Source organism: Manduca sexta, chromosome 28, assembly GCF_014839805.1.
Source record: "Manduca sexta isolate Smith_Timp_Sample1 chromosome 28, JHU_Msex_v1.0, whole genome shotgun sequence".
Taxonomy (NCBI): Eukaryota; Metazoa; Arthropoda; class Insecta; order Lepidoptera; family Sphingidae; genus Manduca; species Manduca sexta.
Genome location: NC_051142.1, coordinates 11,623,995 through 11,635,388, shown reverse-complemented (window position 1 = coordinate 11,635,388; position 11,394 = coordinate 11,623,995). Strand labels below are relative to the sequence as shown.

Here is an 11,394-nt window from a genome sequence, read left to right as displayed (position 1 = left end):
ACACTATCATACAGAATAAGGGCCCTGTTCTAAAATTCTCTTCAAACGCGGTACGGCAAGATGTGTTTCGGCAGCCCAAATGACGCTTGCATGCCGCGACACGTGATGGCATTCCGCAGAACGCTCAGTTACCACTCATAATCACTCTAATATTCAACAGTTTTGCTCTGCGTGGCTTCAAAGTTCGTCGTATCGGTATGATTGCATGAACAGTTTTTGCTGAAACTGAAGAGGCAAGTACAAACTGATATGTTATAGAAAAAAAAATTAGGTAGATAATTTGAAGGCACCCTAGCTTCCACCCTTACCCTCGCGCGCAGCACAAGCACGAGTGACGTGGCACGCCGCGGCAATCAGTGGAATAAAACTGCGATGTGCCGTGTTACGATTGTATCGAAATAAAGTAACATGAATTCTAAGCTCATTGAAATTAGGATTAAAAACACTTGACCAGAAAAAATTCGTTCAACGTGCCGTGCCATGCCTTTACATCAGCCGGCACCAGCCCTTACGTTGTGTGGATAAAGTTGAATTTGCTATAATATTACGTTTCCAGTTTTCGGTTCGTGGCGCTTCGAATCTGCACTGAATGAATTGACCACCCTCACGAATACACCCAAATAATGTTTACATCAAAGGTTCCCAAACTTTTTCGAGTAGAAAGTGCATTACCACTACTGCCTGGCATTCGCGGTGGGCGTCAGTGGACAGTTATGTTGGGCTCACCTTGCCTTACGACACCTATCAATATTATTTGCCTACATTGATAGGTGAGTTCATGCTAACATTTTAGTTCTTTACTATTAAACCAGATAAATTTCCGTTGACCTCAGCTAACGAAATTGTGAACCCGCTTTTTTTTGGCCACGCCAACGTAAAACCCAATTGGACCCCTGGGGTCCACTGGACCACTGGGTATCAATGGTATACATGCTCGCATTCGATACTATTCGTCTACTCGGAAAGTATATAAATCTAGGGTTACGGTATATTATTGTTTCAAATTCTTTCAAATGTCTTGCTAGATTATTTTATAGTTTATTTCATTTTCATACTATGTAGCACTACTATAGCTACTTAATGTGGTCACAAAAATGTACTGCAGTGTGGAATAATTCCATGGGTTTGTGTTTGGGATGTGGAGCTAGATTATTTTATAGTTTATTTCATTTTCTTACTATATAGCACTACTATAGCTACTTAATGTGGTCACAAAGATGTCCTGCGGTGTGGAATAATTCCATGGGTTTGTGTTTGGGATGTGGATCAATAAAACGACAGATTCTTTGTAATATTATTACAGAAATGCTTTATTATAATTAATGTCTAAATAGATGGATCATATAAATGTTATCTAGTACAACCTACAGACGGGGCGGCCAGAGCAGCGGTCAGTTGCCTCGTCGTCACTCTCGACGCCACGCCTAAATTCCATCACATACGGGTTTTACAAATCATTTTGTTAACATTTTTGTACAGCCATATACAATAATTTTATTTTCAATTACATCTAGACGTAAAAAATCTGAGGTGACGTAGGAAACTACGCTTCCTATAAAAATTAATTACAAAGGGGGGAATGAGGAGCAGCTACGCTTGTGACGTGCAATCGGCAAGGCAGACCTCGGAACTACAACTATCAGTACAGGACTTTACAATCATCACTATAACCTACGCTATTCACTATAACATAAGCATCGTCCACTCGATAAGCGCTCGCCCCGGTCTCGACTCTGGGGACTCATTAACCAAATAACTTAAATTAATTACATAAAAATATACAAAAATATCATTTTCACAAAATTATAATCGACAAACTATACATTCCGGCACTAGGCAATATTCGATAACTATGTACGATTTTAAAGCCGGCTTACAACTTAAACGAGAGCTTGACTTGAAGAATAGTACAAAATAATAATATAATCACGACTATAGTGTCGATTGTCCAGAACTGCCTGCGGCATTCCTCCATCGCTTCGAAGATTCAAGGTCCCCTAGCCCAGCTAATATTAAATCTACAACGAGCTAAAATTACGAAACGCGCGGGTCCGTCGGGCCCGTCGCCCTCCTTCGATTTATAAATTACACGAGAATGAGAGACGTTCAAATATTTATACATAGATTCATACGAACAACGAATAATACTAGAACACTTACAACTAAAAACGCAAACGCTACGCCGCGGTGACGCGACGGCCGAGCACCGGAGTCGGCGTCGACGCTGTACAACTATTGTTACAGTATACAGTTAAATCGTATCGTTCTGTACATCAGTCTGCCGCTACGGACGCTACGTGTGTATGTACAGGCGCCGCGCCCGCCCGGGTTGCGCGGCGTCTCCTCGCGAGCCACCGCGCCGCCCGGTGGACCTCTCAGCTTAGTTACAAATGTACAATCGAAATATTCACAAAATTTATAATAGGCGGGAGGATACCCGCGCCGTCGCATCAGCCTAGCTCCGCGGACGTTAATACTTTACGCAGACTACAGAACAGGGTTAGGTGGCGGCGGCCCGATGGGGCCCAGCTCCGGCGCCTTCATGAAGAACTTCTCCAACTTGGCGATTATATGCTTGCCGTAGGTGTACTTGCGCAGCGAGCCGATATGCGGTCGGATCTTGTGCATGAGCACTTTGCGCTGTGTGGGTTCTGCCACGTCGATCATCTTCTGCACCACGTAGTTGGCGTACTGGTCCTTCATCATGACGTGCAGCGCGTTGTCGTTGAAGCCGCAGAGCTCGTCGATGAGCAGCGCCCGCTCGTTGCGCGTGGCGTGCGTGACACACTTCTCGACTACGTTAGAGGCGAACTTGTGCTGCGACAGCTGCAACACCTTGCCGCGCACGGCCGCTACGAGGCGCGATCGGTCCTCGGCGGCGCCGTGCTCCAGCACGTGCTGGACCACGTAGTTGCCGTACTGGTCCTGTATGAGCTGGTCGGTGTGGGCGTGCAGCTCGCCGAGCACAGGCGCCGTCTGCTCGGGAGTGCAGTGCTCCAGAATGCGCTGGATCACGCGACACCCGTACGGATGCGTCGACAGTGCGTACACCTGTCCGGCGAACGCGTTGATAATGAACTGTAGCGCCGTCGGCTCCACACACTCGATGCATTTCTGCACCTGTTAACGACGAAAAAACACTATTACATCTCCAACTGCTTATCTTGGGGATGAATGTATTGAGTATCTTCTCTCATGAGACAGGTTCAGGGTCCACAAAGGTTACAAATAGCGACATGAAACCTTGAAAAAAATGTTTGGTCATTCATGATGTGTATGTTATTCGGTTACATAATTTGTAAACATTAGTATGAAAAATTCTGTGTAATCTGAAATATTTGTGGTTCGCCATGGTAGCTTACTGGCTTGAAACAATTCCTTTTCACGAGAAATTAGATATAGATAGATAGATAGATAATAGAATAGATGACACATTGAGCTGAAACTAAAAGGTTTAGCATGAGTAATGTGGTGGGTTATACTCACGACATGGTTTCCGTTCTGGTCCTTGACGCACTTGAGCACGTGGCCGTCGAGCTCGCGCACCACCTCCTGCTGCTGCTCGGCGGGGATGGACTCCAGCGCCTTCTGGATCACGCGGCACCCGTACATCTGCAGCGCCAGGTTCAGCACGTGACCGCGCACCTTCAACACATAAAGATCCCCACACCTTTATATTCACGCTTCTAACTACTACAACAACTAAAAACGTAATCAGGAGGTAAAGAAAGAACCATGCAACCATGTTCATAAACTTTTACGAAAATTGTTAATTTACACTATATTATAAGTCATAACATATATTTTAAGATTTCGTTTAAATTGCGTTTTTTTATATATACTTACAGTATAATGCAAAAAAAAGTGGTTAGGCTTGTCTTATATGTTTATATTGTGATCTCAAGCTGGAGCAAAGTTTTTTTATTCCTTAAAATAAAGCTGATATATTCATATTAAAACTTACTTTCTGTGCCAATGTAGTTTTTTGTTCAGTCGTTCCAAACTCAAAGAATTTTTGAATGACGTAGTTTCCAAACACATCTGTCATAAGACTATATGCGGCGCCAATTATCTCGTTGAACACCATTTGTTTCTCTTGAACTGTAGCCCTTTCTAACTTTTGTTGAATAAACCTGTAAGAGAATTGTTTACAAATATATATTTGATAACACTCAATAGATAATTGCTAACAAAACTTAAAATACTATAAAGATTTCACGTCCCGCTAACCTACAATACGAGTACGAATAACCCACACGAGAATACTCTTGTTGTCGATGTCGTACGTAGTACTCATTTTTATTTTGCACCTTCTAATTATACAGATTAGTCACAATCCGTACAGAATGTTAACCCGTTTTGGAAATTTCATTTTTAAAGTCGTTTGAATGGGCATTGAGGACTTTCAATAAGTTCAGAATGGCGTTAATTCTTGATAAAGCTATATAACTCATTCGATTTCGATTCGATTTATTAGCACAAAAATATTGTAGTTGTTATTAAATATGAAAATCAATATTTAAGAAATTTATCTCAATTAATTTTAATTTTATACCGGTGATAGGACTCTGCGAGGCCATTACGGCATAGGCGTACCGCCACGAAGACGGTATTCCCAAAAAAAAATTCGATACTAGTATTAAATACTAGCTTTTGCTCGCGGTTTCGCCCGCGTGAAGTAGTTTTACGGGATAAAAGTCCAGTTATATATTTTCCTAGGAAAGAGTGTAGCCTATAAAATTCCCAAGATCCTAAAGGATATCCATACCAAATTTCATAAAAATCCGTTCAGTAGATTTGAAAAAATTGATAACATACAGATAGACAGAAAAGGGGACATGGTTTCATAATATTTAGCGATTATCATTATTATTATTTTTTGTTTCGGTGTCATTTGAACACTTGAAAGAATAAAGCTCCGTCGGAAAACACGTATTTTTACAAAAAGTTATACAATTAATTATTATTTTTAAAATTACTTTTTAGAACTATCGTCATAAGTTTCAATAATTAACTTTCCTTCCTACTGTGGTTCCTTTGAACTCGCGCGCTAACTGTATTTACAATCAGCCACAAACAATGTATGTATTCGCTAATAAAGATTTTTCTTGACATTCAAACTTAGGACCGTCAGGAACGAAACAAAAAAAAAATAATAATGCAAATCAATCATTCGAATAGTGCGTGAATTATATTCGAAATGTCTTACAAACAGCTCATAGCAAAATATACTTTTAATTTCCCACAATTTTATAATTTTCAAAAACTTGTATCAGAAATCACAAATTTAAGAGAAGACAAATTGATCTAGTCGTTCTCAAGTGATGCGCTTACTAACCAACAGCTTTTAATTTGTATGTATATCGTATGTTTTATATTCGAATTAAAATAATAATTAATGAGGTATAACACCGCTGCTCTGATTTACGATGCATTTTGTACGAAGGTTCACTTTAACACTTATAAAGCTTTGCACAGAACAAGTAATAAAACATGTGTGGTGCAATTAAAATATTTACGGACGAAGCGAAATATTTAATTTCCCGATGTCGGAATCGTAGTGCACCAACACATTGAACTTGTACATTTACATTTTTCGACACGAAGTCGTGACGAATTTACAATGGACTGTACATGTATATGCATTTGTAACGAGGCTTTACCATTCGTGTAAATTATTCGACGTCGATCAACATCGTTTATGGTGATTGGTAGTACCTGCCTATTACAAGTCAAAATGCTAATTCTTTTAATTTCACAGTCTCATTTTTTTATTACTTTATCTCATGCTATTTGAAATACATTATACTGTAGTTTGCACCATTCGAATTGTAGCGTATATGTTGTGTTGTAATGGCCGTCAGACTATATGGAGGGCATAGTTGCGAGATTGGGCACTGAATTCGCAGTACTGCACACTCTCATTACATGAAAATAATTAGCTTTCGAGACTATAACTAACTAATTACAGTATGCCGCACAGCACCGCCCATCTCTCGCCTCAGTTAAACACAAAATAGCAGCGATGCAAGGGCAATAGAAAGCAACTAACCTGGAGCCGTGCTGATCCTGCGAAAACTCAACAATGTGATTGGCAAGGTCGCGCAACTGCAGGTTAGGGAAGCGGTTGTTGCGGAAATCCTCGAGCAGGCGGCTGCGGCCGGCCGACGGTTTGTCCGCCACCAGCGCGCCGACCGACACGCCGCCCACCGCACCCACGCCACCCACACCCACTCCGCCCACGCCAACGCCGCCCACACCCACGCCGCCGCCCACTAGCTCTGCAACCACGAAATAAATCAAATCACCCCATGATGTACATATTTATAAAGCTTATTATCTATTTTATTGTTCATAAAGTGCCAAAATTCTACATCACATGCGACCCAGTAGTGATAACAATATTCACGTATCATACCGCTTAGCATTAGACGTTGAAAACAGTGTTCTTTATTTAGTTCTGTTGGTTATAAGAACATGATTTTGCATATCAACTATTATGTAAAGAGTATGATTTATTGTATAGCATCTAGGGGCATACAAAATAATACAGTTCGGGAAAACGGGTAAGAAAACCCATTATAACAGTCGAATAACATAAGTGTAAGGTTGTTGGTGCAACCAGTGTCAGCACATCCTACTTACGGTTTGATTCTGAAATCAGCTTATTTTTTTTGCATTTTAATTAGCAATAAACTAGTCTTGGTCTGTTTTGTTTTATCCTCATTTTTTTCACTTTTGTTAAATTGTATTTTTGTCTATAAGCCCATTTGTCATGAAGCCCTCGATATGCCGACAGAATTAAACAGATCATACTAAACTCCCACAATTGATTTGTGCAAGCATTTTAGCCCAAAAGAAAACATCCCTTTACTGTAACATTAATATATTAAGCAAGTCTTCTCCTAATATTATTTGTGATGAAGTTACAGCTCAACCTTTTTAATTTTCGATTGTAATATGTTTACAACCACCGTTACAATAAATCAATGGTTCTATATAATAGGCATCGTGGACATAAAATTTATTATAACGTCGGATACACCGAAACAACTTTGCTTTGATAATAGTTAGTATATTTGTGAAACCAAATATTATGTTTGGCTTATATTTTTTTCTGAGTTTAGTAAAGTATTTCACATTCAAAATTCAGTAATATACACTGTACATAACAGAATAGGGACATAGTTAATGTGCATACATACATACATACTATATACACAATGTACATTTGCCGGTATGAGCGGCGAGCATGAAAACCAACCTGAAATAGTGCCCACTCCTCCAAGTTTACTCAGCAACGACGATGACGATCCAAACATGCCATTTGACGTGAGACCCTGGGTTAAACTGCTTACGGCTCTGAAACGTAAACATTTTGTATTCAAGAATAGGCACACGCATAGGGACACGCTACCAAAACTAATCAACATGCCATCATGACAATATCAGTACGACTGTACATGAGCAACGTTATGTTAACAAAATATGATAGCGTACAAATATTATTTACAATGTACAGAGTGGACGTCGCTGTCGTCGCGCGTCGATCACACCAGGCCGCTTCGTTTCTAATCTTTAACGGTTAACAGCACTAACTGTTTCTGTACCGCCAATCTGCGTCATCTCGAACAACGTAACGGTACTATGGTGCTTTTGCACTTTTACGGTAAACACCTTATTTTTGCGTTCAAATGGAGAATCGATTAAACGCCGTTAAAATGCAGTACAAAGAAAAAGAATGTAATAATCGTGTTAAAGGCAGTGTGGCCTAGTGACGATTCGCGTCGACCGCGTGAGTACCTGTACTTGGCGGTCTCGGCGCCGGGCGCGGCGGACACGGGCCGCAGCCCGACGGGCCCGAGCGCGGCGCCCAGCGGCGGCGACAGCGGCGAGGGCCCCCACTTGCGCGCGTACTCCTGCAGCGCGGCCGCGGGCCCGCCGCCGCCGAACTCCAGCGAGTCGCGCCGCGCGCCGCCTGCGCATCCCGCGCCGCCGCCTGCAACATGCACATCCACGCTCTCGACACCACACTCTATGTCTGTACACGGGCCGCACACACTTATGTACAAAACCCATCACTGATCAATACATTGGGCACTGCTCTGATTTTCATGTATTTGCCGTGATCGCATTTTAATTGAGACTACATAGACTAGTTTTCCAGCGTCGTTCATTGCCTTAAACTAAACGACATTCTTAGCTAAGACAGACGTTACTTGTAGACGTCAGCAAGTTTAAATGGTTTTAACTATAAACATCGGAATAGGAATACGTATTTTACCATTTAAATTTCTTATCATCGTTACATTCAATCGGACACATCAAAACTTACATTCTGATGTATAAATAGTACAAGAAATGGACCGAAACTTCCATTAAGCGAAATACATAACGAGCTGACCGTACTTGTGCAGGAAAAATATATAATATTCATTTATAAACAATAATTCGTCAATGTTTATGGCTATTTACATTTTTTTTAAATGTTGTGTCACTGATTCCCCGCTTTATTTTTGCCGCTCTTTGCCTTATAACTATATAGTTTTTATAATAACACGTAAATATGTTAGTTAGTAATAAACTTACATCTGCACATCAAAAAAGTTACGCGATTATAAATTACATTAGTTTAGGTATTATTATTTTTTTCTACTTCTCAGCTAAACACACTAAAAGACCTAAGAGTATGTATTTCAACCAACGTAACACGAATTAGTTTATCAGTAAACAAATCAGTTGTAAGTGGAGGAATGAATGGATGTCATGATCGACTCACACTTGTATAGTTTATTGACATTCAAAAGTCATCATTGTCTCGGTACGATTCGAGTAGCGAGCTCGTCCTTGTCGCGCTGCACAGCGACGTGCCCGGTGCCACCGATCTCACTAATGTAGCACCGCAGCGCGGGGATTTGCTCTCATTCTAATCAATTTGTTACTTCATTTATTCAAATGAAAGCATCCACTTTAAAAGATTGATCATTTTTAATGGGTTTTCAACGTACGGGAAAGTATTCCTTTCACTATTATATTCTATATTAAATAATTAAAGTTGGAGAAAATCCATATTATGTTCACATAATTTTATTGAGAAACGTGATCGAGGTGCGAAACGCCATTAATAAGGTATCGGTGAGCTCCACTTTGAATTTCTCAATCACTTTACGCACGTTGTAATCGTGCCACTGATGCAAAATGCGAGTCAGAATATCTGTGAAATATTTTTTGTACGGCTGTTTTTGTTATTATTTAAAATCAGAAACATTTTGAAGAGGGGAATAGTTCAATATTAACAAAAAAAAAACGAATCCGTAGGCGCTGTTCCATCGAACAGATGAATCTTTTTTACTGAAAGGTAATAAATGTCATCACAGTCATCAAATATCCCTAATTTAAAATGTCCGTAATTATATAAGTGATCTTCAGTGTTATTCAGAAATAATAATTATTATTCTTATAAATTGTTTTGACGTATCATAAGTGCAACTTTGTTCGCCTACGTGATAAATAAATTATTTTATTTATTTTATTGGAATTCACTTAACCTTTATCTTTTTTAGTTATACCCCAACTAGATTTCCTTGTGTACATTTCTTATATTATTTTTATCGTTTTTTTTCCTCTATATGTACATATCTTCGATTTCAATTAATACACAGCTCCGTTATAGTTTAAGAAGGTTCGTTGGAATGTACTTTTTTATTTGAGTTGGAGGAAAGCTAGGCGTAAAAATAGAATTAATATGGTATAAAAAACGATCATTTTATATTAATACATACATAATATGGTACATGCAATATAAATAGTTGCGTCCCCAGTTGAAAACGTCTTTGATTCTAAAATATATATATATCAATATTGAAGCTGTTCCTGAATATTTCCGTAGATTGCTTATTTTATGTATTCACTGACTCGAGTAAATACTCAAAGTATATAGCAATGTCATGAGAGATAATAATAAAAAATGTTTGAACAGACCGACACAGGTACAAAAGATTAACTCTCAATGTTTCTGTTACATTCCGCGGTGCTTGTTTCAAACTTCAACTGAAATATGAGTTTCTAATAGAACGTAGTTTTTTTTTTCATATTTACGGCACAATAAGCTTTTTAATTGATGTACAATTAATACCAAGATAATGTAGTATTGGTACAGTTAGCTACATGTGTAGCTAAACAAATTCATAAGTTCAGAACCCCTCTATACCAGTGCCGACGTAGCATGTGTTAGTACCGTACTGACTTTTTATTAAATATGAAATAACTTTAACAAAATGTAATTATTTAATATAAAAATTAGATTATCATTGCTATTTGTTAACTTTTTGTTTATCCGACGAACGGTTTATGCCGTCTTGGGCCCTACACCGCGATGGCAACCAACACTTGCACCCCTGAACAAAGAAGGCCCTCCGATGAAAATCTTAACCGTAATAAACAGGAAATAGTTTTTCCATACAGTCGTTCTGTCGAATTTCTTTGCCTAAGTAGCTACGATAGACTACCTCTACCTCTGACCTTTTTTATTGTGATTTATGCTTGCTTTAACGGTGAAAGAAAATATCACGAGGAAACCGGCATACCTGAGAAGTTCTCTATAAGAATGTTGATGGTATGCGAACTCTGCCAAGCCACACTAGGCCAGCGTGGTTGAGTAAGGACTAATCCCTCTCAGTAGTAGAGGAGGTCTGTGGCCAGCAATGGAACAGAATATTATAGGGGCTGATATTATTATGAGTTGACGGTGACATCCCTTGATTCTGGGCACCCGAGGCGAAATTCACGGAAAAATAGAAGGCATTTATTTTACACAAAGAAAAAAAAGATCAAATAAACTTAAACTGTATAGGCGACTTCATATTTTGAATTTATTTAAATACTTATGTGGCTAACTGTACATGTACTAAACTAAGTTTCAATGTTTCGTACATTTGATACTACTTTTGGCTGTTTTAGGCTGCGGATACCACATTTTGTATTAAATTTAAAACAATTTTATCTTGAGAATATGACAAAACCTAAGTAAATTATGAAATTAACACGTTGGTTTTATTACTTATTTATTTAGGTTAATATATTAAAAAAATTTCATTGAAAATGAAAATGACATAATAAAGTATATTCTGCCTTATTAATAAAACTTCGCCAATTAGTGTTGTTATCGCTACCAGTAGAATTGAATTGACAATAATTATTTCTACTCCTTGGCACTTGATATAGTTTTTTTTTACTCTAAAATGTGTAATTTAAAAGTATTTAGTGATAACCATGCCTTTTGGCAAAACTCAAAATAAATTATCGTTTCGGCCCTAAAATAGAGTTTCGGTGTTTGGCTGTCCAAATCAATGTTTCTTATGATAAGATTTAAATAGGTTAATCAGAGATGGAAAT

At 38.8% G+C, this 11,394-nt stretch overlaps 1 protein-coding gene across 3 annotated transcripts in view; it reads right to left on the bottom strand.

Moving 5' to 3' along the window:
• Positions 1-1,282: 1,282 nt before the first annotated feature.
• The window catches only part of LOC115442084 (maternal protein pumilio), a 100,926-nt gene continuing 90,814 nt past the window's right edge, over positions 1,283-11,394 (bottom strand). For 2 of the 3 annotated variants that reach the window (XM_030167050.2, XM_037444664.1), the window contains 6 exons: positions 7,804-7,999; positions 7,265-7,362; positions 6,053-6,281; positions 3,965-4,133; positions 3,487-3,654; positions 1,283-3,120 (listed from right to left, as the gene is read on the bottom strand). In XM_030167050.2, the coding sequence (XP_030022910.1) occupies positions 2,488-3,120; positions 3,487-3,654; positions 3,965-4,133; positions 6,053-6,281; positions 7,265-7,362; positions 7,804-7,999 (1,493 nt within the window). In that variant the 3' untranslated portion in view covers positions 1,283-2,487. The remainder of the gene's footprint in view (positions 3,121-3,486; positions 3,655-3,964; positions 4,134-6,052; positions 6,282-7,264; positions 7,363-7,803; positions 8,000-11,394) is intronic. The other variant, XM_030167052.2, reaches the window with a different exon arrangement.